The following is a 16,625-nucleotide window of genomic DNA, read 5'->3' on the forward strand; positions in this document are numbered from 1 at the left end:
ACGAGGGTTAAGTTTTCAAAGGATATTCACTCCCTGGGTGAGCTCACCTAGTCACATCTCCAGCCCAGATCTCTTATCGGAGCCCAGATTTGTACGAACAGTTGCCTACTGAAATCTCCAGTCTGATGTCGAAAAAAGATCTCAAATTTAACATGTTCAAAGCCAAAGCCACTTTCAACCACAGAACTGCTCCACGGGTAGTCACCTTGACCTCCGCTGACGGTGCCTCCATCCTTTTAGTAGCTCAGGTAACAAAAGCTGGTGTTTTCCTCGACTCTTCTCTTTCTCTCACACCCCATGAAACGCTCCTACTGGTGCTACTGTCAACATGAACCTAGAATCTGGCCTCCTTTCACAACCTCCACTCCTACTGCTCTGGCCCAAGTGTCCGCCATCTTTTACCTAGATTCCTGTAACAGTCTGCTAACTAATCTACCTTGCTCTCCCACCACCCTCTGCCCACAATCCAGGCTCACACAGCTCCAATGGCTCCCCATTCACTGAGTAAAAACCAAAGTCCTTATGATAGTCCCCCAAGGCTCTCTGCCACCGCCCCTTCTGTTACCCGACTTTACCACCTACTTTCTCAACCTGCTCTAGCCTCCGATAGGTCAGGCACATTCCTACTTTGCCCTAGCTGTTCCCTCTGCCCGGGATGTTCTTCCTCCAGGTGTCTTCAAGGAGAATGCCCTCACTTTCCTCAACTGCTCAAGTGTCATTTTCTCCACGAGGCTCACCCTGATCACCCGATTTAAAATCGCAACCCACTGGTGCTGGTACTCCTGACCCTCCTCATCCCGCTCCATTCCCCCCCGACCCCAGCACTTATTATTCTCTACATCCTACATAATTGACTATTTCTTGTATATTGCTGTCTCTTCCCACTATAACGGGTGCTCCACAGGGAAAGAAGGGTTTTTTTCACTAATGTATCCCAAGAGCCTGGGACAGTGTTTGGCGTACAGCAGGGGAACTCCGTAAAAATGTGCTGAGTTGAAATATCAGCTATTAGACACTACAGAGACCATCTAGTCCAACCTTTGTCATTTTATAGATGAGGCCCAGGTAGAAATGGCTTGATCAAAATCACACAGCTACTTCATGGAGAAGCAGTTATTGAGAGCTAAAACCTCCATTGTCTCCTACCTCCAAACCTGGGAGGGTCCCCAACAAAGTCTCTGATGCTAGGACTTGCATCACTGGCGCCGGTGATCCCTTAGAAAATGGGACTGGAAAAATGTAACCAAAGTAGCTGTGCCAGAGCTCCTTACTAAGTTAGTTTAGTTTCTTGATGTGATTAGCAAAAATGGCTCAATTTCCCTTAAGCCAGTTCTATCTGCCTCCTAAGGAACTTCAGCCACTAGAAGACTCACAGTGCTGGTCTCACAGTCAGTGTCAGGTACGGTCTGAGGGCAGGAAGGGAGGAAGGTTGGGAAGAGGGCTAGAAAGGGGAAGCAACAAGCTCACTCTGCCTGGAGCCTGTGGTTTGTCAAAACCACCAGCTTACTGTAAGGAGCTCTAGGCTCTGCAACTTCCTTCAAATACAGGTGGCCCTCAGCGTGAGGGAGCAGTAGGAAGGCACGACTCTCCTCATCTTTCAGAGGAAGGATAATCGGAAGAAATGGAAGAGAGAGAGGCTAGAAGATAAATCCACAACATATGTTAATCTCCTCAGCCTGTTCATGGGGAGGGGGTGGGACTGGAGACTCACAAAATATCTCCAAGGGCAGCCAGCTGCTTCTCGGCCACCTGGCGCTCTCGTAGAGGGTCCCCATCCAGGTCCAGCAGGTCGTTTTCACCATACAGGCTGCCCAGTCCCAGAGTACGCTTTGTTCTAACCCAGAGAGACAGAGAAAGCAACAAATGTACACAAATACTCTAGGAACAGACACCCAGAAAGAGTGAGACAAACAGACGCACTAACAGGAGATACCCACACATCACAGAGGGATAGAAAAGGACGAAGAGATAGAGGGGTGAGGGGGAAAGAGAACAGGGGGGCGGAGAGCTGGGCAAACCTGTAGTCATGGATCTGCTCCTGGATCTCTGGCATGGCTGCCTCCTGGGCTTCACAGAGGACGCTGCGGATGTCCTCACTGTTCCGCAGGCGCAAGTCTGCCATGGCAGGTGAGAGAAGACAGCATGGAGTAGGGTGTGGGGGGATGAGGAGGAGGTCGCCTGTGTTGGGCTCCTCAAAGCACTGCAGCTCACTGTGGCATGGGAGGAGGGGCTGGCTTTCTGGTCCCTGTCAGCCTGAAGAAAGTGGAGGCCTGGGCCTACCAGGTCATTCCTGAATTCAGGACTTGAATCCTGATGTCCAAGTCCCAAGGCAAGGATGAGAAGGTTTTCTGAACACTCTACACTCTATTAAGAGAGAGGTTAAAGCCCCTCTCATTTGATGTGTCCAAACGCTGTCCTCTGACATCAAAGTTCAGGCCTCTGAAAGGCTCATTACCCTTCCAGTGCCCCAGGGCCAGCTCACTAGGCTGAAACACTTCACATTCTGTGAAACCCGAGCTCCCCAGCAGAATGGAAAGAAAGATGGCTCTCCTCCTGTCCCTGCATCCCAGCTTTACTCAGCCCACGCCAAGTCCCTGGGAGCGGCTGGTCCACTCTCACTTTGCTTTTGTGCAAGCTCTGTTCACCCCATCTCCTGTGCCCTCCTCCTGCCATCTGTGCCTGTAAACCACCTCTTTCCAAATGCTGCTTCTACCTTCTACCCCCTAGAAAGCCTCCTGGGATTAACTTCTCAGCCTGACAGCCTCTCTACCACCCCCTCCCCCTGCCACCCTTCGGCTCAGACTTTAGAACGGGAAGGAGCTGAGGAGTCACCTAGTCTACTGGGCCCTCATTCTGGGCCAGCTTTTAGCAGGAACTTACAAAGAACAACCTCGGAGATTCTGACTCTGCAGGTGGAATGGACAGAGGGCTTTTTTTTTTTAAGAGTTCCCCAAGAACTCTGATGACTGGCCAGGCTTAGGAACTCCAGTTCAAGTCCAATTTTCTCTCTGTACAGGTGAGCCAACTGAAGCCCAGAGAGGTCACATAGAAGGCTGGTAGAAAGGAGACCAGAGCTCAGGTCCCCTTAACTCTATATCCAGAGTCTTCCCATGACAAGCACCTAGGTGGTACGTCCCACCTGTGCTTGTCCACAAGCTGCTGTGAAGTGTTCTGGAGGAGCCGTTCCATGGTTCTTTCCCCCTATTAGAGTACCGTTGTCCAAGAACAGGAGCTATGTCCCCTCTGTCCTCTGGAGCTTCCTGAGAGCTCAGGACAAGACGGGCCCTAAGAGGAGACCAACCGACCAAGAAGCCAACTCACCAATTTCAGCCTGTAACATTTCAGGGATCTTCACTCGCAGAGGCTAAAAAACAGAAGAGTAGGTGCAAGTGGTGAGGTCCACATGCTCCAGGGAGATGGGGGAGATATCACACAGGGCTTGTAAATACCACCACCTCTTTTTTTTTCCCCTACACCTACCCCATCTTCCTCTCATCTCTCTCCAACTTGTGTATCTGAATTCTAGGGCAGGGTTTCTGAAAAATGGATCCGAGGCTACAGGGCAAGCTGAGAAGACAACCTGGGGTGGCCCATGCAGTCCCTCCAGTCTTCGTTCAAGGACACCGGGCTGCATGGATGGGGGCTACTGTTCCACACATGAACTGGGATAATTCAGGCTATCTGACGGACTTCCTCTCCCCTTCACTCCCAAGGGAAAACTGGTCTATGTGACCTAGTCTTCTAGTTAGCAGAATACTTTGGCTTTTGCTTGAGAGTGCCAAATAGCTGAACACTGGGGTGGTTGCACCATAACCAAAAGGAAGCAATTCACAACCCATTTAAGGGGTAAATATAAAAACCTTAAGAAAAAAGTGGTTTATTTTCCAACCTCACTAGTCCTAGTACTTCACTGCTAAACACAGAATGAGTTTAGATGATCAGATTACAAAGTCTAAAATGGGAACTGCCCTCTGCAGGCAAAGGTGCTGCCCATGCCAATAGGACCCCAGCAACTGTGTCCAGACTCACAGAGTGCTCATCTGTCCCAAGACTACAGGGTCCTCTCAGCCCCCAGGGCCTGTTTTTGGGCAGTAACAGCAAGTCAGGCTGAGCTTCAGAAACCTGGGTTCTCCTCTTGGCCATTAATCTAGATCATCTCATGTCTCTGGGTCTCTGTTTCTTCATCCCAGAGATGAGCAAGGGAAGGAGGGTGGGAGGAAACCAGGGTGATCACTCAGGGGAGAGTAATTTGAATTTGGTGAGATCTCTTTCTTTCTCCAAACATCTTGGGGAGAAGCAATGTGTGCTCTACCTTTGTTAGATGTGGAACAAAAGAAGCACAGAGAGGCGATCAATCTCTTGAAAGTAGGGCTGGGAACAGAATCTAGGAATTCTAATCTCCCAACCAAGACTTCTCTTTAAGAATCTGTTTACACTAAGCCTGAATGTTTTGCTTAGTTTTTCCTCTGCCTCTTACTGGTCCAAAGAGTATAATGAAATCATGATCCAATCTATTAGTGCCTTACCGCATTTTTCTCTAGGAAAATATTCCAGATGTCTTTCCCCAAGCTTCGGGAATCTTTGGGGTTTGTCTGCTGATAAACTTCTGCACACAAGTAGAAAAGCTAGAAGAGAGAGAAAATGGGTTAGAGCAGTAGTTCTCAACCAGGGGCAATTTTGCCCCCCAGGGGACATTTGGAAATGTCTGGACACATTTTTAGTTGTCACAACTGGGGGAGAAAGTTACTAATGGCACCTAGTGGGTAGAGGCCAGGGGCTAAATATCTTATAATGCACAGGACAGTCCCTAACAAAGAATCCTTCAGCTCAAAATGTTAATAGTGCAAGTGATGAAAAACACTAGGTTAGAGTGTTTCAGAAACATGAGGTAAATAACACCCCCCCCGCCCCCTCTTCCAACACGATCACTCCTCAACTCTGTACCCTCTCTACTTGTGTTCTGTACTTGTTTGTATCTTGTTTACTAAGAGTTTTTGTGTTTTATTTCTCTTTGTGATATGCCTGTCTTCATTCAGGAATGCTTCTGAGACAACTGCACCTGGGACTTACACACAGGTGCTCAGTAATGTCTGTTGAACAAACGGATGTTCATTCTGGCTTTTAACGGTGGTATTCCCAGAAAGAAAAAATACCAGTCCATGCCTTAGCCCAGAAATTTATTCTGAAAAACGTGACGTCAACCTCTCTCCTTCCACCTCCCTTGTCTGTAAGCAGCTGAGCAGAATGAGAGGGGTTGGTAAGGCTGCTGCTCTGAGCACTGCCCTGAGGTACTCAGCCTCCATCCCTCACAGTCCTTCTTGTCTTCACCTGCAGCTCCGAGACCTTTCATCTCCTGGCCCCTCTGCCAAACCTCCTTGTGGTAATATTGTGGATTTGCAATGGCCACTCTTTCAATTCCCCACAATCAGTCTGTATCCACTTGCATTCAGAGAACTCTAGAAAGACCATCTTCTCAAAGATGACTTCCCAAAACTCACTGAGAATGAGTTTTCCTGGCTTAGCTCTTTTTCTGCTCCCTATGCTAATGGTGTAGTTAGCAGTGTCACAGGCAGTGAAAAATGAGATTCCCTCCGGGGTCTGACTTATAACATTTAGAGTACAGGGAAAGAGGCTATAGAGTCTCTTTGCCAAGCTAAGCCGGCACTCAGTCAAGACTAATGCTTCTCAACTGGACTAAAGCAAAAGCTAAGAAGTTTCCTGAACACAACCAAACACTTTGAGGGACAGAAGAACTGGGGCTGGGGCCTGGAGACCATGGTTTCGGAGGACATCAAAGTCAGCTGGCACAACAAAGTTTACTAAGAAAATGTTCTGCATCTCACATTGGTGAGTGGCGTCTGGGGTCTTAAAAGCTTGTGCGTGGCCATCTAAGATGCATCAGTTGGTCCCAACCCACCTGGAGCAAAGGCGAATGAAGAATACCAAAGACACAAGGAATATTAGCCCAAGACACAAAAGGGCCACATAAACCAGAGACTCCATCAGTCCGAGACCAGAAGAAATAGATGGTAGAAGAACTACCATCAGTGATCACCTCGACAGGAAACACAACAGACAGTCCTAGACGGAGTGGGAGAAAAGTATGGAGCAGGGCTAAAATTCACATAAAAAGACCAGATTTAATGGTCTGACTGGGACTGGAGGAACCCCAGAAGCCATGACCCCCAGATGCTCTGTTAACCCAGAACTAAAACAGCTCCTGAAGCCCACGCTTCAGACAAAGATTAGACTAGACTATAGAACATAAACAATACTTGTGAAGAGTGTGCTTCTTAGTTGAATCAGATACCCAAGACCAAACAGGCGACTCCTGTCCAGAGGCAGGATGAGAGGGCAGAAAGGGACAAGAGCTGGTTGAACTGACACAAGAAACCCGGCATGAAAAGGGGGAGTGTGCTGTCACATTATAGGGATTGCTACCAATGACGTGTAACAATATATGTATAAATTTTTGTCTGAGAAATTAACTTGAGCTATAAACTTTCACCTAGAGTACAATTAAAAAAAAAAATCAGCCATTGAAAAGCCTCTAAAATCAACAATTACTTTAAAACAAGGATGGAAATGTAAGGAGGCAGGGAAACTAGATTAATGGAAATGGAGCAACCAAAATGGAAGTAATGAGAATGTTCACACATTGTAAAGGATATAATCTATGTCAATGAACAACTTGCATAGAAACTGATTGGGAACCTAAACTGCTGTGTAAACCTTCACAGAAAACACAATAAAATATTAAGAAAAAGAAAAAAAAAAAGACCGATGCTTCTGACTTACCAGTGGACTGGGGTCTGCCTGAGACAGGATATAACGCAGAAAAACCCCCAGGTGAGCTGGGCGTGACTTAAGCTTCTCAAGATCCTGGAATATGATGTTGCCCTGGAAGGCAGAAGGAGGCGAACAGTGGTGAGGCGCAGAAGCGGCATAGAGAAACACCGCCTGCCCCAGCTTAGCGCCCGTATCACCCCCTTTCAGGGTTTATAAGCTGTGTTTCCCTCTCCCACACTCTCTTCCCAGGTGACACCAGTCAAACTGCACCTGTTGAGGGCAGCCTGTATGACTGAAGAATGATGAAAGGAGAAAGCCAGGAAACCGTTACCTCGTTGTTGAAATAACCTGGGTCATAATCTTCCTCTGGGCCGATAATTAAAGGCTTTGGGCTTTGATCCACACCCTGGGAAAGAGAGTCAAGCTGTAGAGATGAGAGGTTAGGGAGCAGGGGATTCAACCCCTCAACCGAGTCTATTTAGTGACAGCACAGAATGGACAAGGAAAGCCACACAGGACTGGTGAGAGTTGGTATCTCACCACCACCCCCAAATCTCAGAGGGCAGATGAAACGATTCCCACTCTGCAGGAAGTCAAGTGCGTCTGGGTGGGGCAGAGCAGCACCAGGGCAGCCTGGTCACATGACATGTGAAGATGGGAAGTGAGAGAAAATGTTCTCTTCCTGTTGGTGAAAGATCTAGGGAAGGAGTTTCAGCCAATACAAGAACCTATAGCTCCAGCTGGACTGTTGGGTTGGGAGCTTGTTTCCCTGAACAGTCTCGCACACTCCAAACACACTCTCTCCAAATCTAGGTCTACCACAGTGCTGCTGGACAGTTACTGTGTGCCTACTACTAAGTGCCCGAGCTTGTTATCTGTCAGAGTGGAGTCTAGTAGTGGATCTCCACCTCTCTAGACAAAAGAGGAAGGGGCTGCTCTTTCTCAGACATCATTTTTATTATTACCCTTGCCTGCTCAAGAATCTATGGTAGAGGTTCATTAAAAAAAAAAAAAAAAAAAGTTACCATTGAGTTGATTCCAACTGATGGTGACTCCACGTGTTTCAGAGTAGAACTGAGCTCCATAGGGTTTTTAATGGTTGTAATCTTTTTGGAAGTAGATCATCAGGCCTTTTTTCCAAGGTGCTTGAGTGGATGCAAACCTCCAACCTTTCCATTAGTAGCTGAGCATTTAACTGTTTGTGTCATTCAGGGACTCCGGTTCCCCTTGTCTGTCTAAAATCCAAACTCAGTGGCCTGGCTTTTCTTTCTTCTCCTTTTATGCCTATCTTAATACAAATCTAATTCTACCTGATAAGCTAGCGATTAGGTATGAGGAAAAGGGCTTCCCGTTGTTTATACTTCTCAGATGCTTTTACTGGACAAGGTTTTCTCCTAAAGGTTCCTCGAGCTTTCAAAGCCTTTTTACCAACTATATTTTTCATTCTCAATTTAATCTTCCTCATTTCTAGTGATTCTCCAACATGGGCTCTGTTTCCAGAACCCATCTTGCTTACCTGTGCCTCCTTTTTCCAGGCCCCAGGTCCCCTCTTAATCTATTTTGTCAAGGGGCTTTTCCTGACAGTTCCTCCTTGAAGCTCTGCACTTCTGTTTTGTTCTCCTGGATACTTCCAGGCTCTGTGCTCAGAATGACCGAGTCAGAGAACAGGAGAGACCTGGAAGGCATTTGAAATCGAACCCAGCACTCATTTATAATTGAAAAAGTGAGACCCATTGGGACTGAACAGCATGCTCAAAGCTGCAGAGTCAGGGCTGATGGGTCGTATCTGTACTTCTCACACACATCCTCAATGTCTTCCTCTCCTGTAAGACTCTAGCCTCCGAGTACCTCTGGGTCCACAGTCCCCAGGGGGATCTGGATAACCGCTCCTGGTTCCACTTGGCTCTCTGGTGACACTTGAAAGCACTAAGTGTTCGTGGGCAGAATTTTTTAAAAAAGTCTTTACATATATATGTGTGTAAATAAATATATATATGTGATTATAAAAGCAGAATATGCTCATGATAAAAAAATAAAATATTACAGGATTATGTAACAGGAAGTGAGAGTTCCCTATGATCCCAGCCCCCTACCACCGACAGTCTGGAGCATAGTGCAGGCTTTCCTCTATGGTCTTATTAATGTATATTATTATTAAAAAACTGGAACTATACTATATTCACTCTTATCACTACAAAATAGCAATTTAAATGGTTTTCAGCTGATGAACAAATCCAGGAACATGAAAAGGAGTCCAAGACCATTTACTTCCTTCCTGTTTTCTTAACCACCAGTATGTATGTCTGACCCCCACTCAGCAACCTGAACTAGGTCATTTCACGGCACAAATGGAGGAACCACGGGTGGGCACTCAATGAGAGGAATTACACCTGTGTTGGGCTCAGGAAACCAAGTCCAATCCCAACCCTGTCCTTAACGAGCTAAGTCGTTGAGGAGTCCCTTAGCCTTTCTTTGCCTCAGTTTTCTCAAACGTCAAATGAGAATTCTAGTACCTATCTCTTTTCCTGATTTTGAAAATTAAATAATATTTTTTTGTAAAGGACCTGGCACAGTAGCTGGTATGCTAGGCTTTTTAATACATGTTAGATTCTAAACTATACTCTATGCTTTGAGTAAAACTAGAGCATCGAATGTATTCTTTTGTAAAGCAGCTCTTGATTCTTTTCCTCTGATGACTGTGGAACTCTGGACTTAAACAAGACAGGATTCTCCTAGGCCGCAGTCCTCTGCCTACAGACCATACTCAAGAAGTTCAAGAAGCTGGGTGTCTTGAATAAGCCCTCCCCAAGATAATACTCTGGGGATGATTTTGATTAGTTCCGTTCCAAAGTATTTGCTCATTCATTCTAAATTTGCTCTGTAAACTTTCAACAAACAACAATAAAATGTTTAAATAGGTAAATAAATGTTACTAAACAACACTGAACTCTATTGTAAGAAAGTTAGTTCCTTTTCAGTTCTCTTTCAATTCTTTTACTTAATGCAGGAGAAAGTTTCATTCTGATGCTAGTTTATCTTTTACTAAGGCAGAATAAGTCTCAGGCTTAACTGAAGCCTTTGACAAACAACAGAATCTAGCTATAGTTTATTTTTCAGTTTGTTTTAATTTTATCTATTCAATTTCGGAGTAAAAATTTTAGTATATTCCTGTAGTACAGAATTAAAAGGGTACAAAGGGGTCAATGAAGAGTCTTCCTCCCTCCCGCTGCCCCTCCTCAGAGGCAACAAATCTCAGTTTTTTATGTATTCATCCAGAGACACATGAGGCAAGAGGCTGTTTTTCCTCTTAACATAAAAGGTAGCAGTCTGTCTACACTGTTCTGTTTCTTGCTAGAATTTAACAAAATTGTTTCCAAAATTATATTTATTTTTACATTTGCCTTGCATTTATAATGTGTGATACTGGTTTTAATCTAAGGTAGTGATACAATATTTCCTTTAAAATGAATTTAAAAAGGAATGAGTTAGCTTAAAGAAAAACACTAAGGAAACACTATGCAGTTGGTATGTGGGTATGGCAAAAGTCACGATGGCTGTAGCAGATGACTGAAGTTTAAGAAACACTGTTTTATAAAAATAGATCACTTCCCAATGTCCCCAACAAGGAGTGACCCAGCTTCTGCTTGAACTATGACAGGCAATTCTCTGGCTTTCATCACCCCATTTCACTGCTAGACAGGCAGATAGATTCTTTAGCAGCTTTTTGCACTGAGCCAAAACCTGACTTCCTGCAATCTCCCCTGGACCTAGTTCTATCCTTGAGAGCAGTCACTTTCCAATCAGGTTTTACAGAACCTCAGGGCTCTACGGAAGTGCCCCAGAGGGTGAGGGAGGCTGAGCAGGAAAGGTCCCAGGGGAGCTGAACTTTTATCTGTTTTTTATATTAGGGTTCCAAATAATAAGATTTTGTTGAGAAAAGGATTTTGCTAGGGAAAGAGAGAACTGAGTATTAGTGTTCTGGAGAAACAATGAACACATCCATCTTCCACCCTCCACAGAGAGTGAAGGAAGACAAGCTCTCTGCTCCTCAAATGCCGCTTCCCCGCAGATGCGCCACTGACTTCATGCAGCACCCGAGAGGCCCTTCCGTTCACGTACCTATTTATATCCTGTTCTTTCTTTACTATTTGTTCTCTAGGTAAGTGTCTGTCACAAATTTTGAGTTGTTGGAACAACTTGGCTTATTCAAGGCCAAACTGATAGCACCCAGGCCTCCGTGCCCACTCTGGAAAAGGGAAACTGCAGACCCAGGGTGGCTGTGGCTCCCTTACCTGGTCGCTGGAAGGGGGCACTGGTGCATCTGAGCCCTGCCGCCTGTGGTGCTGAGCCATCCTGGCCATGATCACAGGGGAGGTTCGAGGACTGTCAAGCCCGGGGTCTGACAGTACCGAGTTCCGATTCATCAATGACTGGAGGAACAGAGAATTCAGTAAGGAGGAGACTCATCCAGAAGCTCATCTGCTGATGATAACCACGCTCAGAACATCGGCTAATATAAATTCAGTACTTACTGTGCAAGGCATTATACTAAGCCCCTGATCATGTATTATCTGATTTAATTCTCACCATAGATCTTTGACTAAAAAAACCAAAACCAAACCCACCGCTGTTGAGTTGATTCCAACTTATAGCGACCCTACAGGACAGAGCAGAACTGCCTCATGAGATTTCCAAGGAGCGCCTGGTGGATTTAACTGTCAACCTTTTGGTTAGCAGTCAGACTCTTAACCACTACACCACCAGGCTTTCCGACCTTTGAGTTGGTGCTGTAATTCCTCTTACTTTCATAAGAGGAAACTAAGACTTGGAGAGGTCATTAGACTTACTAAAGGTCAAAGAGCTAGCAATGTGGTATTCTCTGGATTCAACCCAGGCAGTCTCAGCCTGCAGCCCACACTCTTTGTCACTAAGCTATGTTGCTCCCCAGATGTCAAGCCCTCAAGGTAATGTATGTCAACTCTATTTAGGACCTCGCTTCCCCTTTCTTGGTGACTTTCCCATATCCTGGTCCTGCCGTATCTATTCAGCATTTTCCCATGGAAAGACAGGAGCAGGTAAAATTCCAACAGTCATCTGAAATTAGGTTTTCAACATGCTTTCAACTACTTACTCACATTTTTAATTAACTGGCTAAGGAAATATTTTGCTAACATCATTAGTACCTCTTCTGTTCATTCTTATTTTTACACTGAGTATGTAAACTTGAGAACACCTGGATGAAATAAACTTTGAGGCCAAAACCTGAAGTTTTTTGACTACTTCTGAAAAGATGAGCCGTTCAGGTAGAAAAAGATCTGCGAGGCAGAGAGAGACAGCCACTTCTGATCAGGCCAGGTTCTCTGTGTTAATCTCAGATGATGCTGTTACCAGTCAGGAAGAAATGTTCTTTTGGTCGAGTCACTGTTTTTGATGATTTATGCTCCTTTACACTCAAAGGCTCGTTAGCGTTAACAACCCTGGTCTCTCCTGCCTACTCCTTGTATAAAATAGCAGCCAGGTTTGATGCTCTTGCATGTAGGATGCATGTGAAACCCCCTCTTTTGGAGCCCAGGGCACGGTGACTAAAATCCTTGGCAACGGAACTAGAGAAGTTCACAGGTGACAGGCCAGAGGCCTTGGTGAGGCCGGTGAGCAGCAGAACCGTAAGGTGCCCAGAGTGTGCAGGATGCACACCTTTAAGCAGGCCTGCCCCCGCTGGCACTCACCTCACTGAGGGAAGGAAAGCGTTCTGTCCCAGAGTCCAAGCCACTGTCCCCTTCCTGGGAATCGAGAGAAAGGCGGCCTGAGGAGAAAACAGTGTACACAGTGAGGAAGGAGCTGTGTTCCGGGGCAAAGAAGAACCTTTATTCTGGGAACCCATGCACAGGGCAGGAAAAGGAAGCAGCCCCCTTCCTTCCTTTTTACCAGTTTCCCTTTGGCTCTCTCATCTCACGACCCCTCAACTCAGACACTTTCCTGGGCAGACCTATTCTCCACTCCTACCACATCTAGCTCTTTCCTATCTCTATGTCTGCGTACAGGCCATGTCGTCACCTGAAATAAGACACCACGGCTCTGTCTTACAACTAATCTTACCTCTCAACTCATTCCCAACTCTCTTCTAGTTCCCGCCCATTTCTTCTGGCACCAAGTATTTGTTGAGCTCCTAAGTGCCAGGTGCTGTTAGGCAAGCTGTTCTCTGGACCATAATTATTCTAGTGTCTCCGTGGCACTTACCTATTCAGTGCTACTGGTTAGACACTCATTTCTACTGCATAAAAAAAAACAAACCCATTGCCGTCGAGTCGATTCCGACTCAGCGACGCTATAGGAAAACCCCATAGGGTTTCCAAGGAGCACCTAGTGGATTCAAATTGGTGACCTTTTGGTTAGGAGCCATAGCTTTTAATCACTGTGCCACCAGGGTTTCTTCTACTGCATAAGTTGTATTCAGTTTCCTGTGCATTTGTACTGTTTTCTCTCATTTGTCTCTATTTCCCCCCCGAATCTGCCCAGTAGATAAGAAGCCTGGACTGAAGATACCCCAGAGAAAAAGCGGGTGATGGGGGACTCACCTTCTGATGATCTCTGGCTGGTATCACCATACAGTGGAAGTACGTCCTAAAAAAGAAAGGCACAGTGGGTGGGCAAATTCTGTGACCCTCTCCTCCTCCTGTTTCGTTCCTCCAATCAAAGCTTTCTTGGCTTACAACTGGTGGCCTGCTTTATTGGCTTAAATTGCCTGGCTACAAGGCATACCACTTCATTCGTACAGTTTGAGGAAGATGGAGACCCCTGAAAATGGTGGAATGGGAGACTTACCATTAGCAAAATTCTAAAATCTCATTTATCATCTTGGACTTCAAAGCATCTACTGCCTTAGTTGGGTTAGACATAAGAAGGAACCTCCTAACTATCGCCGCCCCCCCTCCCCCCCCCAAAAAACCCTAACTATTAGGGTATACAAAAAACTCAGCAGGTGACTGAGGGAAGATGGGAAAGGCCTACCTGTAAAGACCTCTGAACAGGACCGAGAAACCAAAGGGAAGGAAATTATGTTGACAGTGCTTTATTGTTTCTAAGGTGCTTTTCTATGTCTCTAATCTTTCAACAACTCTGACTTAGGTATATTACCCTCACAGTATAAATGAGGAAACAGAAGCTCACAGGTCTTAAGCAACTTGCCCAAGCTACACAGTGGGTAACGATCTGCCAGGCCCGAACGAAGGTCTCCAGGTTCCAAGCCTAGTGTTTCAGGCTCACCGCTTCACAGTGCATGAGTGCACAGACCCCAACAGTGGCAGTGGCAGATGCATACTGCCCCCAGTGCTACGGGCATGATTTCATTCCCCCAATACCCCTAGTGTTGTTGTGTATCGTGATCTCCATTTTATAAACGAGGAAACTGAGGCTCTCAGGGATTAAGTAACATGTTGAGGATCTTAAAGCTGGTGAGTCCGAGAGTTGGAATGTGAATCCAACAGTTTTAGTACAGAACCTGAGCTTGTAACAGCCATGTGATACTGAGAAGTCTTCAGGAAAAAAAAGTTTAAATTGGATTAGCCTATGATTCTCAAAGTTTTTTGATCTGGATATTCTTAAAGGAAAAAAAAAAAAAAGAGGTAGCTAATCCCCAAATAATTTCTACTGGCTTTAGCAAATACTATTCTTGGAGACCTTAAAGTTTCTGGAGCGTTGTTTTTTATTTTCCCAGAGAAGGAAGGCCTGCTGGAGGTAAAACACTAACGGTAAAAGTCCCTGACTGGAACGGATAAAGAGATGGCTCCTCTCTGGAATCTTCCAGAAAGCTGTTGAGACAGATCTTTCTCAACTGACTGGGGATCCCTTACTTAGGATGACTTTAACTTGTACTTGAATATCTTTGAGGAGACCCATTACCTGAGGGGTGGGTGGTGAAAAAAGCTACCAGGTGAGTAATGAGTAAAACCAGTCTAGGAATATATATCAACTTTGAGGAAACACTCAGAAGTGGATGAAAAATCAGGGGACTAAAGCAGATACTCTGATTTCTTTCTTATTTCTTTCTTTCCATTGCAACCGTAAGCTCTTGGAGGGCAAGAAATATGCTTTTCCTTTATATGGTAGCCAAGTGCCAGGGACAGTGCTCAGCCTCTTTGGAGCTAAATAAAGAACTGCTGACCTCTGTTTCTTACGTAAAATACAAACCACTTATTAGCTCAGCCTTGGGATCCTTGCATGACTCAGGGTGCCTTCTGTCCTAACTTCCTCCCTAATTGTACCCAGTCTACCTGCATGGTGCCCTTCCTAATGCTGTGCCTAGCATCACTCACCACTAAGCCACCAGTCTCCTGTTGGATCTTCAGCTGTAACTGAGAGACTCGCCGCCGGGCGCCTTCAATCTGCTCTTCCAGCAGGCTGGCGGGGTTCCGGTTATACACCTCACAGATACGCTGGATTGGGGTGGGGGAGGTGGAGAGAGAGGAGGGAAAAAGCACAGGGGTGGTTAGTAGAGCATGGATGACTCACCAGCGGGAAGAATAGGCGGTTACCCCAAAACAAAGAGGAGAAAGGCGAGATCTCTGTCTTCTAGTAGATGCACCTTATTTCATCATCATTAGGGTCGGGAAAAGGTATAAATGACCAGAAACAGAACATGTGAGGCAACACAAAGGCCTGTCCAAATCTGACCCATCCATCTAGGCCCAGTGTAAGTCTCATGTCTTAGATAAGGTTGTGTTCCCTGACCACTATTCAGGTGTGAACTATTCAAGTGACTGTCCAGGCCTGCACGCAAAAAAATGCTAAAGCGGAAACTTACACACAATGAAACCATAGGAGATGAGAGGAAGAAGCCCTGACTAGGGTAGCGTGATACTCCCACGCCCAGCCCCTTACCCAGGAGCCATTCCTAACACTCATCTAGTACTCCTCATAGCAGAGTATAGCACAGTGGTGCAGAGCCGGGGCTTTGCAGTCAGGGAGCTCTGGCTTTGAATACTGGCTCCTCCCCTTACTGGCTGTGTAGACTTGGGCAAGCTTCAGTATGTCCTCACTGATAAAATGCAGATGACAATACCTGCCTCTGGGACAGCTATAAGATCTGAATGAGATTATCTAAAGTGCTCGGCAGAGCACCTGGTACATGGTCACAACTGAATACACTGCAGCTATTATTATTTTTTTTACAAGAGAAAATGCCCAATGAATTTTGTTGGTTAAATAATTAAAGACATTGGGTTCACATATTACCTAAGTTTATCTGGAGCCTCATTGCTAGTTGACAACCTTTTTTATAAATTCCTCACACTTAATATTTCACTTTCTCCATGCCTATCAAGCCTCCAATTTTCTCAACTTTGTTGTCATTATTCTGCCCTGATTTGGTCCCCAACTAACGGTGACCCCATGCATAAAGGGAATGGACTACTGCAATCCATAGGGTTTTCACTGCCTGATTTTTGAGAGTAGATTGCCAGGCTTTATTCTTAGTCTGTCTTACTCTGGCAGCTCTGCTGAAACCTGTTCAGCATCAGAGCAATATGAAAGCCTCCGCCCATAGTTGGGTGGTGGCTGCGCTTGAGGTGCAGTGTCTGGGAATCAAACCCGGGTCTCCGGCATGAGAGGCGAGACTTCTACCCTGAACCACCACTGCCCCTTTACTCCACCTCGAAATATCTCTAGCTTCTTTCCTCCTGTCTCAGAAGAGAAAATGTCTTAAATTCTTTATAAAGGCTAATTTCCAATTGCCTCCAGGCTCATCTTGGGCACTGTTCACACATCTTCAAGCCCTCCTTTTCCAACGGCTCCTTCCCTTTGTCCTACAAAAATGCTCAAAATTTCTGTCTTAAAACAAA

At 45.7% G+C, this 16,625-nt stretch overlaps 1 protein-coding gene across 10 annotated transcripts in view; it reads right to left on the minus strand.

The window, feature by feature from the left end:
• Positions 1–16,625, minus strand: part of ARHGEF11 (Rho guanine nucleotide exchange factor 11) — a 127,123-nt gene that overhangs the window by 24,286 nt on the left and 86,212 nt on the right. For all 10 annotated transcript variants that reach the window (XM_064282740.1, XM_064282746.1, XM_064282745.1 and 7 more), the window contains 10 exons: positions 15,102–15,221; positions 13,365–13,410; positions 12,516–12,592; positions 11,082–11,219; positions 7,121–7,195; positions 6,799–6,900; positions 4,527–4,625; positions 3,322–3,364; positions 2,019–2,115; positions 1,712–1,834 (listed from right to left, as the gene is read on the minus strand). In XM_064282740.1, the coding sequence (XP_064138810.1) occupies positions 1,712–1,834; positions 2,019–2,115; positions 3,322–3,364; positions 4,527–4,625; positions 6,799–6,900; positions 7,121–7,195; positions 11,082–11,219; positions 12,516–12,592; positions 13,365–13,410; positions 15,102–15,221 (920 nt within the window). The remainder of the gene's footprint in view (positions 1–1,711; positions 1,835–2,018; positions 2,116–3,321; positions 3,365–4,526; positions 4,626–6,798; positions 6,901–7,120; positions 7,196–11,081; positions 11,220–12,515; positions 12,593–13,364; positions 13,411–15,101; positions 15,222–16,625) is intronic.

This window comes from Loxodonta africana, chromosome 3 (genome assembly GCF_030014295.1).
Source record: "Loxodonta africana isolate mLoxAfr1 chromosome 3, mLoxAfr1.hap2, whole genome shotgun sequence".
NCBI classification, from domain to species: Eukaryota; Metazoa; Chordata; class Mammalia; order Proboscidea; family Elephantidae; genus Loxodonta; species Loxodonta africana.